The sequence below is a fragment of the Coregonus lavaretus genome (genome assembly GCF_964263955.1).
Source record: "Coregonus lavaretus genome assembly, chromosome: 31".
NCBI lineage: Eukaryota > Metazoa > Chordata > Actinopteri > Salmoniformes > Salmonidae > Coregonus > Coregonus lavaretus.
The window spans coordinates 24,074,710-24,094,480 of record NC_140018.1 but is presented as its reverse complement, the minus strand read 5'-3'; the positions used below and the strand labels follow the sequence as shown (position 1 = coordinate 24,094,480).

General features: G+C 42.8%; 1 protein-coding gene across 1 annotated transcript in view; it reads left to right on the top strand.

Annotated features, from left to right (window-relative positions):
• tbc1d32 (TBC1 domain family, member 32) overlaps positions 1-19,771 on the top strand; it is a 56,935-nt gene that overhangs the window by 10,246 nt on the left and 26,918 nt on the right. Inside the window, exons 13-23 of the mRNA XM_084149346.1 lie at positions 207-344; positions 532-621; positions 2,597-2,754; positions 4,807-4,934; positions 5,169-5,370; positions 15,451-15,530; positions 15,703-15,841; positions 16,634-16,721; positions 16,806-16,924; positions 17,739-17,858; positions 18,496-18,584. Coding sequence (XP_084005472.1) covers positions 207-344; positions 532-621; positions 2,597-2,754; positions 4,807-4,934; positions 5,169-5,370; positions 15,451-15,530; positions 15,703-15,841; positions 16,634-16,721; positions 16,806-16,924; positions 17,739-17,858; positions 18,496-18,584 — 1,351 coding nt within the window. The remainder of the gene's footprint in view (positions 1-206; positions 345-531; positions 622-2,596; positions 2,755-4,806; positions 4,935-5,168; positions 5,371-15,450; positions 15,531-15,702; positions 15,842-16,633; positions 16,722-16,805; positions 16,925-17,738; positions 17,859-18,495; positions 18,585-19,771) is intronic.

Sequence of the window (19,771 nt, the reverse complement as noted above, 5' to 3'; positions counted from 1 at the left end):
CTTGTTTGAACCTGTATTATCAGCACTGCCCGTAGTGTTTTATTGTTTCAGCATATGCTAAAAGATAGCTTTGTAAAGAAATTGTATTTAGTTTCTTATGAAATTACATCAGCATGCTATTTGTTACACATGTCGTTAATGGAGTTTCACCTGAATAAATGTTAAATGTGTTTAGACTGTTGAAGCATAATCTTGTTTCTGTCCAGGCACTGCTCAAAGGACTCTCTACACAGCCAAGGAGCTGGAATATACTTATTTCGTTCACTCATTATGTGTGCTTGGAAGGCTTCTCATGTACACTAATGGGAGAAAGCTCTTTCCCATCACAGTGTGGAAACGCAAAGGTATGAACAGAAATAAATACTTTTTAACTGTTGTCTTATCATTTTAGATAGCATAAATGGGGAAAAACATAGTTTGACAGTTATTTCACAGAAGTTGCGTAGACCCCATCCTGGAGGAACAGCTGTTGCAAACCATTACTCTAGGTTGCCACCCTAACTGTCTGATACATTTGTAATTTTCTTACAGATCCAGTCAGTCTGACAGACTTGGTTGTCATTCTGATTAGCATCATGTACCAACACCCCAAGCCTCCTCACAGTGACTCATCACATGCAGGTGTGGTTCACATTGCCTCTCCCATCCCTTGACTCACTATAAAGCCTTCTTTTACACATGCTGTCTACCCTTTCATTAAGATGATGAATTAACTATGCAAGAAGGTACAACAACAGATGAGTCGTTCCACGAAATGAGTACCTTTTGTGTCCCTTTTGATATTTTAAGTAGAAATATTTCATTCTAAAAGCAAGTTATATTAATTGAAGTGCCCTTTAATATAGACCACATGGAGAATTCAATACATCAGATTTTTATAATGACTAAAGACTTGCTAAAGTGCCAAAATTCAGCATTTAGATATGTCCCTCGGTGCACCCTCTGTGACTTCTAGGAAGATTTTCACGATCATTGTAAAGCCCTAGTTCTTTTGTTGCTTTGACAAAGTCATTTCTGAATATTATTATTTATTTCATGTGATTAGAAACATTGACTATCTAATAGCGAAACCATAGTGTAAAAGCAGGTAAGCTGGTTGTACGATTTTTGGCCATGTTTTTTGTGGTTGAAAAGTGAGAGGGTCGAACATAACATGTCAACCCTGCTACCCATAGATAGACAAGCTAGAAATGTTTTAACAATTAAAACTTTTTTGTGAAGCTTTCTTTCAATTGCCCCTCCATGTTGCGCACAACAAACTTTGATTTCCTCTGTCATAAGGGGATTTATGGCTGTTTTAAGATGAAATCGTCAACCCTGTTATTTTATTTGGCACTTTATAGGCACTTAATATAGTCATTTCTTTATTTAACCTCTTGAGATGGGAAAACATGTTTTTTTATTAAGTTCTTTATGACAGAATGTAAAAATTACGTGAAATCAAAACTCAAAGGCACCCAATTGGTGGAACAACTCAAATACTTTAGTATGTGGCTTAGTTTTTATGACAGCCCTTTATCTTGGTCCTCTGTAGCTCAATTGGTAGAGTATGGCGCTTGTAACGCCAGGGTAGTGGGTTCGATCCCCGGGACCACCCATACGTAAAAATTTATGCACACATGACTGTAAGTCGCTTTGGATAAAAGCGTCTGCTAAATGGCATATTATTATTATTGTTATTATCTTGATATGTGTGTTCTAGAGTCCACCCACTTTGTGTCTGTGTCAGACCTTTTGTCGAGAGAACACTGTGATACTCACTGAGACGAGACATAACATCACTGAGACTCAACTTGTGTTACACTGAGTGTACAAAACATTAAGGACTACAGCTTTTTCTATGACATAGACTGACCAGGTGAATCCAGGTGGAAGTTATGATCCCTTATTGATGTCACTTGTTAAATCCACTTCAATTACTGTAGATGAAGGGGAGGAGACAGGTATAGAATAATTTTTAAGCCTTGAGACAATTGAGACATGGATTGTGTATGAGTGCCATTCAGAGGGTGAATGTGCAAGACAAAATAGTTAAGTGCCTTTGAATGAGGTATGGTAGTAGGTGCCAGGCGCAACTCAATATTAGGAAATTGTCCTTAATGTTTTGTACACTCGGTGTACATTATATGTTGGTGACACCAACAACCATTTAATTGCCCCTTCACTTTCATGACCAACACTACAATACCTTTACTCCAGTCAAATTATCAATAGTAATGTACCTTCCCTGTCTAACAGCATATCCTTTGCCAATACTTCACAGCTACAGCTTAAAATAAACATATATTTCATGGTCTTTGTTCAAATAGTCCCCTGTAGCTCAGTTGGTAGAGCATGGCGCTTGCAACGTCAGGATTGTGGGTTCGTTTCCCACGGGGTCCAGTATGAAAAATGTATGCACTCACTAACTGTAAGTCGCTCTGGATAAGAGCGTCTGCTAAATGACTAAAATGTAAATAATGCTAAATGATACTTAGGGATTTACACTGCAGTATCGTAAAGTCTTAAAACTGACCTGACCTGTGTGGGTGTGTTTGTGTGTGTGGGTGGGTGTACGTGCATGTCTGCGTGTGTGTCTTTGCAATTGTGATTCTAGACTCTCTCTCTCCCACGACTCTTGTAATGGAGGTGCTGAGTACCCTGGGTGACCGCACAGAGTGTGCAGCGGAGTGCCTTTACCAAACCCCTGTCATAGAGACACTGCTGGCACCCATCATCACCCTGCTCAAAGGAAAACAGGTCAGCATAAAGCAGGTCAGCATAAAACAGGTCAGCATAAAGCAGGTCAGCATACAGCAGGTCAGCATAAAGCAGGTCAGCATAAAACAGATCAGCATAAAGCAGGTCAGCATAAAACAGGTCAATATAAAGCAGGTCAGCATAAAGCAGGTCAGAATAAAGTGTCTGTTGCATTTTAGGTTACTTGGTACAATATCACTAAATAACTACACTAGAATAATACAATCGCTCAGCTCTCATGGTTATAAACATGTATTTATTCAATATATGTAATGCAGTGTAAGCTGAGGTAAATCCAAGTGTTTATTTGGACAATTTATATACAAGATTTCAGTTCAGTTCTACAGTGGGGAAAAAAAGTATTTAGTCAGCCACCAATTGTGCAAGTTCTCCCACTTAAAAAGATGAGAGAGGCCTGTAATTTTCATCATAGGTACACATCAACTATGACAGACAAAATGAAGAAAAAAAATCCAGAAAATCACATAACCCTAACCCTTTTTAATGAATTTATTTGCAAATTATGGTGGAAAATAAGTATTTGGTCAATAACAAAAGTTTCTCAATACTTTGTTATATACCCTATGTTGGCAATGACACAGGTCAAACGTTTTCTGTAAGTCTTCACAAGGTTTTCACACACTGTTGCTGGTATTTTGGCCCATTCCTCCATGCAGATCTCCTCTAGAGCAGTGATGTTTTGGGGCTGTCGCTGGGCAACACGGACTTTCAACTCCCTCCAAAGATTTTCTATGGGGTTGAGATCTGGAGACTGGCTAGGCCACTCCAGGACCTTGAAATGCTTCTTACGAAGCCACTCCTTCGTTGCCTGGGCGGTGTGTTTGGGATCATTGTCATGCTGAAAGACCCAGCCACATTTCATCTTCAATGCCCTTGCTGATGGAAGGAGGTTTTCACTCAAAATCTCATGATACATGGCCCCATTCATTCTTTCCTTTACACGGATCAGTCGTCCTGGTCCCTTTGCAGAAAAACAGCCCCAAAGCATGATGTTTCCACCCCCACGCTTCACAGTAGGTATGGTGTTCTTTGGATGCAACTCAGCATTCTTTGTCCTCCAAACACGACGAGTTGAGTTTTTACCAAAAAGTTCTATTTTGGTTTCATCTGACCATATGACATTCTCCCAATCCTCTTCTGGATCATCCAAATGCACTCTAGCAAACTTCAGACGGGCCTGGACATGTACTGGCTTAAGCAGGGGGACACGTCTGGCACTGCAGGATTTGAGTCCCTGGCGGCGTAGTGTGTTACTGATGGTAGGCTTTGTTACTTTGGTCCCAGCTCTCTGCAGGTCATTCGCTAGGTCCCCCCGTGTGGTTCTGGGATTTTTGCTCACCGTTCTTGTGATCATTTTGACCCCACAGGGTGAGATCTTGCGTGGAGCCCCAGATCAAGGGAGATTACCAAGCTGCTTACCTATTGCAGATTCAGTCTTCCCAGCCTGGTGCAGGTCTACAATTTTGTTTCTGGTGTCCTTTGACAGCTCTTTGGTCTTGGCCATAGTGGAGTTTGGAGTGTGACTGTTTTGAGGTTGTGGACAGGTGTCTTTTATACTGATAACAAATTCAAACAGGTGCCAATAATACAGGTAACGAGTGGAGGACAGAGGAGCCTCTTAAAGAAGAAGTTACAGGTCTGTGAGTGCCAGAAATCTTGCTTGTTTGTAGGTGACCAAATACTTATTTTCCACCATAATTTGCAAATAAATTCATTAAAAATCCTACAATGTGATTTTCTGGATTTTGTTTTCTCAATTTGTCTGTCATAGTTGACGTGTACCTATGATGAAAATTACAGGCCTCTCTCATCTTTTTAAGTGGGAGAACTTGCACAATTGGTGGCTGACTAAATACTTTTTTCCCCCACTGTATATACAAATGAATGAACCAACATCACCAGCATGATGATGTTTATTATTATTGTAGAAATCTGTTGATGGTATGTGAAGTTAGTTACATTTGTACTGTATGTGTTGTCTGTGTTATTTTGTATTCATTCCACAATTTGCCCAAAGCCATTTCAATTAAGTGTTTTGTGTCACAGGCTAATTTAAACTCCCCAGAAACTACATTGATTCATATAGCAGACACTCTCGCAAGAATTGCCACCACTGAGCGAGGATTATCACTTTTCTTATATGAAAGAAATCTAGTTTCTGGCGAGGGTGAAGGGTAAGTAAAAACTGATTTTATACACAGGGTACTTATTCATTGTTTATTATTATGAATATTGCACTTTCAGCATCTTAAATATACTAAGAAAGTATGACGTTTGTTCTCATGTGTACTTACAGAGCACAACAATTTATGTTGGATTGTTAATCCTTGAACATCAAACATTTGAATGGTATACCAGTATGAGTGACGGCTCATGTAATCAATCAGGCTATTCTATTTGTGTTCTAGTATTTCAGCTGCCCATGTAATCGTTCAGTTCACCCAGAGGCTCCTGGCTAAAGAGCTACCATTGTTACGGAATGCAGAGACATCCCATGGCGTGAGCGGGGCCTTCATCTTCGTGTGTCGGCAGATGTACAACACATGTGAAGGACTGCAGGTGCTCAGGCCCTATGGCCTGCATGAGTGCATCGCTGCAGCCTGGAAAAAGGTATGTTTTTACTCTACCGAAAAGGAAGCAATTTTCCATCATACTAATCAAATCTAGGTTTATTGGTCGCATACACAGTTTAGCAGATGTTATAGCGGGTGCAGCAAAATGCTTATGTTACTAGCTCCTAACAATGCAGTAAAATGTCAAACAGGTACACAAATAATCAATTTCAAAAAACTGAAAGAACAACAAGAAATCAAGAAATGACGGAACGAATCCAGTTAACAACCCAAATAACACTGTAACAGTAATCCAAATGCAATCTATACGTATCTAAACAGAATTAATTTACACAAGATATACTAGGAATTATACAGTGAGCTCCAAAAGTATTGGGACAGTGACAATTTTGTTGTTGTTTTGGCTCTGTACTCCAGCACTTTGGATTTCAAATGATACAATGACTATGAGGTTAAAGTGAAGACTGTCAGCTTTATTTACAGCACTCTTTGTACATAGTCCCCCTGTTTTAGGGGACCAAAAGTATTGGGACAAATGTACTTACACTGAGACATAACATCACTGAGACTCAACTTGTGTTGAGCCATTATACACTGAGTGTACAAAACATTAAGGATACCTGCTCTTTCCATAACAGACTGACCAGGTGAATTCAGGTGAAAGCTATGATCCCTTATTGATGTCACCTGTTAAATCCACTTCAATCAATTATTTTTAAGCCTTGAGACAATTGAGACATGGATTGTGTATGTGACATGGAAGTGCCTTAGAATGGGGTATGGTAGTAGGTGCCTGGTGCACCGGTTTGAGTGTGTCAAGAACTGCAACGCTGCTGGGTTTTTCATGCTCAACAGTATCCCGTGTGTGTCAAGAATGGTCCACCACCCAAAGGACATCCAGCCAACTTGATACAACTGTGGGAAGCGTTGGAGTCAACATGGGCCAGCATCCCTGTGGAACGCTTTCAATGCCTTGTAGAGTCCATGCCCCGCCGAATTGAGGCTTTTCTGAGGGCAAAAGGGGGTGCAACTCAATATTATGAAGTTGTTCCTAATTTTTTGTACACTCAGTGTATACTGTATATATATATATATGAAAGTATTCAGACCACTTTACTTTACAGCCTTATACTAAAATGAATTAAATACATAAAAAATCGTCATCAATCTATACGCAATACCTCATAATGACAAATCAAAACCAGTTTTTTTTAGCAATTTTTGAAAATGTAATACAAATAAAAAACAGATACCTTATTTACATAATTATTCAAACCCTTTGCTATGAGACTAAGAATTGAGCTCAGGTGCATCCTGTTTCCATTGATCATCCTTGAGATGTTTCTACAACTTGATTGGAGTCCACCTGTGGTAAATTCAATTGATTAGACATGATTTGGAAAGGCACACACCTGTCTATATAAGGTCCCACAGTTTTCAGAGCAAAAACCAAGCCATGAGGTCGAAGGAATTGTCCATAGAGCTCCGAGACAGGATTGTGTCGAGGCACAGATCTGGGGAAGGGTACCATGACAGCCTGCTTGGAGTTTGTCAAAAGGCACCTAAAGACTCTCAGACCATGAGAATCAAGATACTCTGGTCCGATGTAACATTGATTGAACTCTTTTTCCTGAATGCCAAGTGTCACGTCTGGAGGAAACCTGGCACCATCCCTACCGTGAAGCATGGTGGTGGCAGCATCATGCTGTGGGGATGTTTTTCAGTAGCAGGGACTGGGAGACTAGTCAGTATCGAGGGAAAGATGAACGGAGCAAAGTACAGAAAGATCCTTGATGAACACCTGGTCCAGAGAGCTCAGGACCTCAGACTGGGGCGAAGGTTCACCTTCCAACAGGACAACGACCCTAAGCACACAGCCAAGACAACGCAGGAGTGGCTTCGGGACAAGTCTCTGAATGTCCTTGAGGGCCCAGCCAGAGTCTGTACTTGAACCGGATCGAACATCTCTGGAGAAACCTGAAAATAGATGTGCAGCGACGCTCCCCATCCAACCTGACAGAGCTTGAGAGGATCTGCAGAGAAGAATGGGAGAAACTCCCCAAGTACAGGTGTGCCAAGCTTGTAGCATCACACCCAAGAAGACTCAAGGCTATAATTGCTGCCAAAGGTGCTTCAACAAAGTACTGAGTAAAGGGTCTGAATACTTATGTAAATGTGATATTTCAAATTTTTTCTTTGTCATGGGGTATTGTGTGAAGATTTAATGAGGGAAAAAAACGATGTAATCAATTTTAGAATAAGGCTGTAACATAACCAAATGTGGAAAAGGTCAAGGGGTCTGAATACTTTCCGAATGCACTGTGTGTGTGTGTATACAGTGGGGGAAAAAAGTATTTAGTCAGCCACCAATTGTGCAAGTTCTCCCACTTAAAAAGATGAGAGAGGCCTGTAATTTTCATCATAGGTACACGTCAACTATGACAGACAAATTGAGAAAAAAAATTCCAGAAAATCACATTGTAGGATTTTGAATGAACTTATTTGCAAATTATGGTGGAAAATAAGTATTTGGTCAATAACAAATGTTTCTTAATACTTTGTTATATACCCTTTGTTGGCAATGACACAGGTCAAACGTTTTCTGTAAGTCTTCACAAGGTTTTCACACACTGTTGCAAAAATCCAGAAAATCACATTGTATGATTTTTAAGTAATTCATTTGCATTTTATTGCATGACATAACTATTTGATCACCTACCAACAAGTAAGAATTCCGGCTCTCACAGACCTGTTTTTCTTTAAGAAGCCCTCCTGTTCTCCACTCATTACCTGTATTAACTGCACCTGTTTGAACTCTTTACCTGTATAAAAGACACCTGTCCACACACTCAATCAAACAGACTCCAACCTCTCCACAATGGCCAAGACCAGAAAGCTGTGTAAGGACATCAGGGATAAAATTGTAGACCTACACAAGGCTGGAATGGGCTACAAGACCATCGCCAAGCAGCATGGTGAGAGGGTGACAACAGTTGGTGCGATTATTCGCAAATGTAAGAAACACAAAAGACCTGTCAATCTCTCTCGGCCTGGGGCTCCATGCAAGATCTCACCTCGTGGAGTTGCAATGATCATGAGAACGGTGAGGAATTAGCCGAGAACTACACGGGAGGATCTTGTCAATGATCTCAAAGCAACTGGGATCATAATCACCAAGAAAACAATTGGTAACACACTACGCCGTGAAGGACTGAAATCCTTCAGCGCCCGCAAGGTCCCCCTGCTCAAGAAAGCACATATACAGGCCCGTCTGAAGTTTGCCAATGAACATCTGAATGATTCAGAGGAGAACTGGGTGAAAGTGTTGTGGTCAGATGAGACCAAAATGGAGCTCTTTGCCATCAAGTCAACTCGCCGTGTTTGGAGGAGGAGGAATGCTGCCTATGACCCCAAGAACACCATCCCCACCGTCAAACATGGAGGTGGAAACATTATGCTTTGGGGGTGTTTTTCTGCTAAGGGGACAGGACAACTTAATCGCATCAAAGGGACGATGGACGGGGCCATGTATCGTCAAATCTTGGGTGAGAACCTCCTTCCCTCAGCCAGGGCATTGAAAATGGGTTGTGGATGGGTATTCCAGCATGACAATGACCCAAAACATACGGCCAAGGCAACAAAGGAGTGGCTCAAGAAGAAGCACATTAAGGTCCTGGAGTGGCCTAGCCAGTCTCCAGACCTTAATCCCATAGAAAATCTGTGGAGGGAGTAGAAGGTTCGAGTTGCCAAACGTCAGTCTCAAAACCTTAATGACTTGGAGAAGATCTGCAAAGAGGAGTGGGACAAAATCCCTCCTGAGATGTGTGCAAACCTGGTGGCCAACTACAAGAAACGTCTGACCTCTGTGATTGCCAACAAGGGTTTTGCCACCAAGTACTAAGTCATGTTTTGCAGAGGGGTCAAATACTTATTTCCCTCATTAAAAATGCAAATCAATTTATAGCATTTTTGAGATGCATTTTTCTGGATTTTTTTGTTGTTATTCTGTCTCTCACTGTTCAAATAAACCTACCATTAAAATTATAGACTGATCATGTCTTTGTCAGTGGGCAAACGTACAAAATCAGCAGGGGATCAAATACTTTTTTCCCTCACTGTATATACACTGCTCCAAAAAATAAAGGGAACACTAAAATAACACATCCTAGATCTGAATGAATGAAATAATCGTATTAAATACTTTTTTCTTTACATAGTTGAATGTGCTGACAACAAAATCACACAAAAATTATCAATGGAAATCAAATTTATCAACCCATGGAGGTCTGGATTTGGAGTCACCCTCAAAATTAAAGTGGAAAACCACACTACAGGCTGATCCAACTTTGATGTAATGTCCTTAAAACAAGTCAAAATTAGGCTCAGTAGTGTGTGTGGCCTCCACGTGCCTGTATGACCTCCCTACAACGCCTGGGCATGCTCCTGATGAGGTGTCGGATGGTCTCCTGAGGGATCTCCTCCCAGACCTGGACTAAAGCATCCGCCAACTCCTGTACAGTCTGTGGTGCAACGTGGCGTTGGTGGATGGAGCGAGACATAATGTCCCAGATGTGCTCAATTGGATTCAGGTCTGGGGAACGGGCGGGCCAGTCCATAGCATCAATGCCTTCCTCTTGCAGGAACTGCTGACACACTCCAGCCACATGAGGTCTAGCATTGTCTTTCATTAGGAGGAACCCAGGGCCAACCGCACTAGCATATGGTCTCACAAGGGGTCTGAGGATCTCATCTCGGTACCTAATGGCAGTCAGGCTACCTCTGGCGAGCACATGGAGGGCTAGGCCCCCCAAAGAAATGCCACCCCAAACCATGACTGACCCACCGCCAAACCGGTCATGCTGGAGGATGTTGCAGGCAGCAGAACGTTCTCCACGGCGTCTCCAGACTCTGTCACGTCTGTCACATGTGCTCAGTGTGAACCTGCTTTCATCTGTGAAGAGCACAGGGCGCCAGTGGCGAATTTGCCAATCTTGGTGTTCTCTGGCAAATGCCAAATGTCCTGCACGGTGTTGGGCTGTAAGCACAACCCCCACCTGTGGACGTCGGGCCCTCATACCACCCTCATGGAGTCTGTTTCTGACCGTTTGAGCAGACACATGCAACATTTGTGGCCTGCTGGAGGTCATTTTGCAGGGCTCTGGCAGTGCTCCTCCTGCTCCTCCTTGCACAAAGGCGGAGGTAGCAGTCCTGCTGCTGGGTTGTTGCCCTCCTACGGCCTCCTCCACGTCTCCTGATGTACTGGCCTGTCTCCTGGTAGCGCCTCCATGCTCTGGACACTACGCTGACAGACACAGCAAACCTTCTTGCCACAGCTCGCATTGATGTGCCATCCTGGATGAGCTGCACTACCTGAGCCACTTGTGTGGGTTGTAGACTCCGTCTCATGCTACCACTAGAGTGAAAGCACCGCCAGCATTCAAAAGTGACCAAAACAGCAGCCAGGAAGCATAGGAACTGAGAAGTGGTCTGTGGTCACCACCTGCAAAACCAGTCCTTTATTGGGGGTGTCTTGCTAATTGCCTATAATTTCCACCTGTTGTCTATTCCATTTGCACAACAGCATGTGAAATGTATTGTCAATCAGTGGACTTCCTAAGTGGACAGTTTGATTTCACAGAAGTGTGATTGACTTGGAGTTACATTATGTTGTTTAATGTTCCCTTTATTTTTTTGAGGAGTGTATATATATATATATATACACACACACTAACGTTCAAAAGTTTGGGGTCACTTAGAAATGTCCTTATTTTCGAAAGAAAAGCATTTTTTTTGTCCATTAAAATAACATCAAATTGATCAGAAATACAGTGTAGACATTGTTAATGTTGTAAATGGCTATTGTATCTGGAAACGGCTGATTTTTAATGGAATATCTACATAGGCGTACAGAGGCCCATTATCAGCAACCATCAGTCCTGTTTTCCAATGGCACGTTGTGTTTGCTAATCCAAGTTTATCATTTTAAAAGGCTAATTGATCATTAGAAAACCCTTTTGCAATTATGTTAGCACAGCTGAAAACTCTTAGTAGTTATATAGGATCAGCCATGACTAGAATATATTCCTGTACCCAAGCAAGCGAAGGTAACTGAACTAAATGACTATCGTCCCGTAGCACTCACTTCTGTAATCATGAAGTACTTTGAGAGGCTAGTTAAGGACCATATAACCTCCATCTTACCTAACACCCTAGACCCACTACAATTTGTATACCGCCCCAACAGCTCCACAGACAACGCAATCGCCATTGCACTACACACTGCCCTATCCTACCTGGACAATAGGAATACCTATGTAAGAATGCTGTTCATTGACTACAGCTCAGCCTTCAACACCATAGTGCCCTCCAAGCTCATCACTAAGCTCAGGGCCCTGGGTTTGAACCCCTCCCTGTGCAACTTGGTCCTAGACTTCCTGACAGGCCGACCCAAGTGGTAAAGGTAGGCAACAACACCTCCGCCACGCTGATCATCAACACGGGGGCCCCACAGGGGTGCGTGCTCAGCCCCCTCCTCCCCTCAATGTTCACCCATTGGCCACGCACGTCTCCAACTCAATCATCAAGTTTGCTGACGACACAACAGTGGTAGGCCTGATTACCAACAACGAGACAGCCTACAGGGAGGAAGTGAGTGCCTTTGCGGAAAGGTGCTAGGATAATAACCTTAACGTCAACAAAACGAAGGAGCTGATCGTGGATTACAGGAGACAGCAGAGAGAGCAGGGGAGATGGTCAAAAGCTTAAAGTTCCTCTGCATACACATCACTGACGACCTAAAATGGTCCCTTTACACAGACAGTGTGGTGAAGAAGGCACAACTGCGCCTCTTCAACCTCAGGAGGCTGAAGAGATTTGGGTAGGCCCCTAAGACCCTCACGAACTTCTGCAGATGAACCATTGAGAGCATCCTGTCGGGCTGCATCACCGCCTGTTACGGCAATTGCACCTCTCCAGAGGGTGGTGCGGTCAGCCCAACGCATCAACGAGGGCACACTGCCTGCCCTCCAGGACATCTACAGCACGCGGTATCACTGGAAGGCCAAGAAGATCATCAAGGACCCCAGCCACCCGAGCCACCGCCTGTTCACCCCGCTACCATCTAGAAGGCGGAGACAGTACAGGTGCATCAAAGCAGGGACCGAGAGACTGATAAACAGCTTCAATCTTCAGGGAATCTGACTGTTAAACAGTCACCACTAGCTGGCCTCCGCCCAGTACCCTGCCCTGAACCTTAGAGATTGCTGCCCTATGTACATAGAGTCATTGAACACTGGTTACTTTAATAATGTTACAAGCTAATATGGAAGATATTACAGCTATAGTACTTTGTTTTGTTGTGAGTTTGGCAGTAGAAACTGCAGTTTTGGGCAGTTATTTTATCTAAATGAAACCCAATAACTCAAAGCAACTGTCGTCAGTAAAAAACTACAAAAAAACAAGACAATCAAACATTAAATGGTTAAGTAAGCGAGATCTTACATTGGAAGGGAGTGTCTTAGGATAAGTTTATCAGCAGTTTTACTAGTTGGATTACTCATTTGCCAGCTAGCATGTATCATATGCTGTTGGCCTTTATGAGCCATTGTCTACACCTTTATCAATAGGAATTCTAAGTAATCCTTATCCCACATATAAATACGTAACTCCACCATCCTAAAATGTTCTCATAAACATAACATGTGAAATACAGTATTAACTATTGTACTTGGTGGGGGGAAAACATCAGAAAAATACTCATCTTTTTACTTGAGTCTCCCAGTAATTGAGTCAAACTTCAGGAAGTAAAGATTCCTGCAGCCCTATAAAATATTCGGAATCATTAAATGACCATGGATGCTGGAGGTTACTGAAAACCATACTTTATTATGGACAGGCTGTATTTTGTTGATTGTAAACCTCCAGCATTAATGGGGTCTTAAAAATCTAATAAAATTGTATTTGTCACATGCACCAAATACAACGGGTGTAGACTTTCCCAATGATGCAGAGTTAGAAAATTATTATAAAAAGAAAAATAGCAACACAAGTAAAAAAATACACAAGTATGGAGCTATATACAGGGAGTAAGAGTACCAGATCAATGTGCAGGGGTATGAGGTATTTGAAGTAGATATGTACATGAAGGCAGGGTAAAGTGACTAGGCATTAGGTTAGATAATAATACGAGTAAAATAAAGAACAGAGTAGCCGCAGCATATGATGGGTGTAAAAGTGTGTGTGTGTGTACGTGTGGTTATGTTGTGTCCATATGCGTGTGTGTATTTGTGTTGTCGGTATGCGTGAGTGTGCGTATGTAATGTATGTGTGTGGGTTTTGTGTGAGAGTGTCAGTGTAGTGTGTGTAGTAGGAGTGTGTGTGTGTATGTGTGTGTGTGTATATATAGTCTTGTGAGTGTGCATAGGGTCAGTGCAGATAGTCCGGGTAACCATTAGTTAACTGTTTAGCAGTCTTATGGCTTGTGGGTAGAAGCTGTCTCGGAACCTGTTGGTCCGAGAGCTGATGCTCCAGTACCGTTTGCCGGACGGTAGCAGAGTGAACAGTCTGTGGCTGGAGACTTTGGCAATTTTTCGGGCCTTCCTCTGACACTGCCTGATTTAGAGGTCCTGGATGGCAGGGAGCTCGGCCCCAGTGATGTACTGAACTGTCTGCACCACCCTCTGTAGCGCTTTGCGGTCGAGGGTGGTGCATTTGCCATACCAAGCGGTGATGCAGCCAGTCTTGATGCAGCCAGTCAAGATGCTCTCGATGGTGCAGCTGTATAACATTTTGAGGATCCAAGGGCCCATGACAAATCTTTTCAGCCTCCTGAGGGGGAAGAGGCGCTGTCGTGCCCTCTTAACGACTTTGCGGGTGTGTGTGGACCAAGTTAAGTCCTTAGTGATGTGGGCGCCAAGGAACTCTCAACCCGCTCCACTACAGCCCTGTCGATGTGGATGGGGGCGTGCTCTCCCCTCTTTCTCCTGTAGTCCACGATCAGCTCCTTGGTCTTACTGATGGTGAGGGAGAGGTTGTTGTCCTGGCACCACACTGCCAGGTCTCTGACCTCCTCCCTGTAGGCTGTCTCATCGTCGTCAGTGATCAGGCCTACCACCGCCGTGTCGTCAGCAAACTTGATGATGGTGTTGGAGTCGTGGGTGGCCACACAGTCGTGGGTGAACAGGGAGTACAGGAGGGGACTAAGCAAACACCCTTGAGGGTCCCCCGTGTTGAGGGTCAGTGTGGCGGAGGTGTTGTTGCCTACCCTCACCACCTGGGGGCGGCCCACCAGGAACAGTTACAGAGGGTGGTGTTCAGTCCCAGGGTCTCCAGCTTGGTGATGAGCTTGGAGTGGACAATGATGTTGAACGCTGAGCTGTAGTCTATGAACAGCATTTTCAAATAGTTATTTCCCTTCTTGTCCCGGAGGGAGAGGGCAGTGTGAAGTGCAATTGAGATTGCGTCATCTGTGGATCCGCTGGGGCGGTATGCGAATTGGAGTGGGTCCAGGGTGTCTGGGATGATGATGTGATGTGTCTCATGACCAGCCTTTCAAAGCACTTCATAATTACAGATGTGAGTACTACAGGGCGATAGTCATTAAGGCAGGTTACCTTGGAGTTCTTGGGAACAGGGACAATGGTGGTCAGCTTGAAACATGTTGGGGTTAAAGACTGGGACAAGGAGAGATTGAAAATGTCTGTGAAGATGTCTATTCCGTCTGGCAGCCTTGCGAGTGTTAACCAATTCTCAATTAGAGGTCAATTAGAGCTTTGCAACTACCCTCACTAACCCAAGAACAACAGTTTGCCTTCACAATGGCACCTCCACAAACCAAATATCATGAAAGTTTGAACAAAACTATATTGTCTAAGGCCATTGTTTTGTGATGTAGTGTGTCAGGCAGGCAGCTACAGGAGACAGAGAACTTTCTACACTCTGCTAATAATGAATCATTGTGAGCCCTGTGTCCTTATGGAGGAAGGTAGAACGACTGGAGGAATGAGATGCAGAAGCCCCTAACATGACTGCTGAACTCCTCATTATTGAAGTTCAGTGTACGGGTTCAGAGGAGAAAAACAAAGGCTCACTCTGAAGGTTTCTTTTCTCTCTATCACAGACAAGCTGCCTGTCAGAAAGAGTTCCCACCCCGGTTCCCGGAGCCATCCCCGGCACATCCTCTCAGGAGCTGCAGAATGTGTGAGTGTTCTTTGTGTCTCCCCCTGCAGGCAAACAGCACTTGTGTATCTATGATAATTATGTTGTGATTTTATTTTCAGTCACCCCTCTAGCATGTTGTTAGGAAGGATAAATAAAATGGAAAATAATGAGTCTTCCCATCAATCTTTCCTTCTGCTGTCTGTTCACACAGAGTGGTTTGGGAGGAGACTTTGCTGGACAACCTGCTGAACTTCGCTGCCACACCGAAAGGCCTGCTGCTCCTCCAGCAGACTGGAGCCATCAATGAGTGTGTCACCTACATGTTCTCCAGGTTCACCAAGAAACTACAGGTATGGAGAGAAAACACCATGGTAGGGATGAATAGGCAAAATTGAGTCCACTACTCTACTTAGTATTTATAATGTCCAGCTATATATACATATGCTGGTACTCCTACACTGGATTTGATTTATTCATTTCTCTTTACATACCCTTACTGCCCAATGTATGCATCATATACTGCTAACGTGGGAACAATTCCCTGCTGCTTTAATAGACTAGAATTGTTTACATGCTCTTCTTAATTAACTTCCTTGTTTTGCATACATTTTGCTCCAGATTGTAATTAAGCTAATCTATTTTTAATTCACACCATTGTTTTGTAATTAGTTAAGGATCTTTACGCTTGAAATCACTTTGTATTTACATTTATAAATGTTTTAAATCTTCCATTTCAGATTTTAGTCCTATTTGTAGTTAATGCCCATTACTTTGATTCATCCACAATATTGGTGAAAATGTGCTTGGAATCTGAGGCTTAATAACTCTGTAGGTCTTTCATGCATTTTCCACTTATTGTTTTACTTTCATCTTTATTTTCGATCAATTGTTTGAGCTAGTGATTTACATAAAATCAATTAACAGAAATGCAGTGTATTTATACACCTGAGTGCCATTTCGATATCCCAGTGGATAGAATAATGCCTCTGGCCTAACTAATGTGTTCCCATTTTCAGAATAAACAAATATTCTTCACACAAAGACACACACACGTACACTTTTTGATTATGCAAGATAGAAAATCGCTTTTGGCTAATAGCAATCATGGGCTATTTTGAATCTGTGAAAACACTTTCCTCCAGGTCAGCCGATGTGAGAAGTTTGGCTACGGTGTGATGGTGACACAGGTAGCAGCAACAGCCCCTGGTGTGGTGGCTTTACACAGTTCTGGTACGGTATTACTACTAGTAAAACAGAGCATATTGTTATTATACAGCGTCAACACATGAGTTACCCCTCAGTATGTCCTGGCAGGTTTTGTGCAGGCCTTAGTGGTGGAGATATGGTCGGTCCTGGAGTGTGGGAGAGAGGATGTGAGGGTCGTTCACCCCAAGTCCACTCCCATGGACCCCATTGACAGGAGCTGTCTGAAGGTAAATTATTTTCTCAGATCTTTACAGTGCCGTGTGCTTTAACGTCCATGGTTTCCTCATGGAGCCTCCTGAGGACAATCAGCAAGACAACCCAGCCTTGGCATTCACAGCCTTTCTTGGTCATCAGGTCAAAGAGAGTACTTACTACAGAGAGTGCTCATGAACAGGATGGATGGCTGATGTCAGTGAGCAGTGCTCTGATTGACATTAGTGTTATGACTATGGTCCCTGTTCTGTTAGCTCTATACTGTGGGTGGGTTAAAGGCTGAATGGTAGGTCTATACTATATTCAGACAGGATAGGAACCAGCACAGTAGAAGACCTGCAAGAATGACAGTAATGTTTTTTTTTTGGTGCCATTTATCCCCTAAATTAAATAACAGTATCTGACAGGTAATAGCCTAGGTCTTGTTTTCTGATGTTTTATTTCAATACGGTCCTTTATACTCTACAGGAAGTAATCTACTCAGGTATTCACAGTTGGTGTTTATCAGTTTGAGATTATCTATCAATATGTCAGTCCTCTGATACGCCTCAGCAGTACACACTGTCTGGAGCACATTTGAATGTAATTGTCATCCTTTTTATCCTTTTTTATTGAAATGCAGAATAGATCTCTAGATACTTATAATATGCCAAGTTCCTTTTTCAGCAAAAAAAAAAGCTGTTTGAATAGATAAATGTAGGAAAGAAACAAAACAATTGCTGCACCCCAACCTTGTCATAAACCCAAACTCATTTAATTTTGACCTTAGTTTTTCTGAATAATCAAATGATGTTTGACTGTTTTGCCCCCACCCCTCTTTCCCCCCAGTCGTTCCTGTCCTTGGTTAACCTGCTCTCCTCCCCCCATGCTGTGTGGGAGCTCCTGGGACAGCAGTCTCTGCCCAACAAGGCTGAGTACAACCTAAGGGAGATGCCCACATCCATTACAGTGAGTCCTGACCCCAACACTGACCCTCACACCCTACCAGGAGAATGCTCGACTTGACACTTGTATCTGGCTCCTATGTTGGATACGGTTTAACATCAGTTTGTTCGGATTATGCTACCCATAAATAAAATGTATTGTTTAAAATATGTGAAAATGTGAAATCAAATAATGTTTAGATTATGCAGACAATGTAAAAGATAAGGTAGTACCAAAGATGGTGGATAAATGAAGATAGTGCACGCGGTCCGTTTACCATTGGAAAACAATGGTCAGTTCCGGTCTGCTTAACGGGGTGGTTCTCTCATAGACACCAATGCAATAGCAGCTGGGTCTGGTCTGCTTAGTCCATTGACTGTAATGTAACCAGAAAAAATGAGGGAATGGGGTGTGTCGCTTCCTCTTCCGTCTCTGATAGGACTTTTAAATGTGGTTGCAGTTCCAGGTTTTGCCGTAGGAGGGCACACTTACACTGGTTGTGTGCAAACGGGGCTATTGTAACATAGTCCGACGTGTGCTTCTACAGACATCAATAACTAGTGCACATTATCAGGATGTAGGTAGAAATGTAATTATCTACCTTTCACATCATCACAATCTTTCCATCATTTTCACTCTGTTTTGTACCTCTTTGCCACAGGATTTGATTGATAGGCTGATTGCTGTGAACTCAGATGTGAAAATTCATTCACTGTTCAACTACGAGCAGTCTCACACGTTTGGCCTGAGGTAAGATCAATACTGTTCTCCGATCTTTCTTTCAGAATCAATGGGGAACGGGAGAACAAAGGCACAGCAGTACATGCATTGTGTGGTTTACCATCTGATTAAATCAAATCAAATGTTATTTGCCACATGCGCCGAATACAACAGGTGTAGACATTACAGTGAAATGCTTACTTACAAGCCCTTAACCAACAATGCAGTTTTTTAAAGAAAAATGTAAAATAAAGTCTTAATTAAGAAAAAAGAAAAGCAAATAGCTAAAGAGCAGCAGTAAAATAAAATAGCAGTAGGGAGGCTATATACAGGGGGGTACCGGTACGGAGTCAATGTGCGGGGGCACCGGCTAGTCGAGGTAATAGACGTCATACAGTATGTACATGTGGGTAGAGTTAAGGAAGTCCAGGATCCAGTTGCAGAGGGAGGTGTTTAGTCCCAGGATCCTTAGCTTAGTGATGAGCTTTGAGGGCACTATGGTGTTGAACGCTGAGCTGTAGTCAATGAATAGCATTCTCATGTAGGTGTTCCTCTTGTCCAGGTGGGAAAGGGCAGTGTGGAGTGCAATAGAGATTGCATAATCTGTGGATCTGTTGGGGCGGTATGCAAATTGGAGTGGGTCTAGGGTTTCTGGGATAATGGTGTTGATGTGAGCCATGACCAGCCTTTCAAATCACTTCATGGCTACAGACGTGAGTGCTACGGGTCGGTAGTCATTTAGGCAGGTTATCTTAGTGTCCTTGGGCACAGGGACTATGGTGGTCTGCTTGAAACATGTTGGTATTACAGACTCAGTCAGGTACATGTTGAAAATGTCAGTGAAGACACTTGCCAGTTGGTCAGCACATGCTCGGAGTACACGTCCTGGTAATCCGTCTGGCCCTGCGGCCTTGTGAATGTTGACCTGCTTAAAAGTCTTGTGTTGTGTCACCGACTGATCAATATGAGATTGACTCTTTGCTTTATGCTATTTTTATCGATTGCCTGAGTAATTCCACTGTATAAAAATAGCTTTTCTCAGAATTGACTCATGGATGTTTTCTTAGTTGAATTAAGGCTGTGTTACTGAGTCACTCTTTTAGACACAGAGAAAACAAATTAATATAACACTAAAGCATTTGCTACTCCATGGCTGTTAAAGCTATCTCAAAGGATATTCTTATTTTTGATGATTCATTTTCTTGTTCTAATCATAA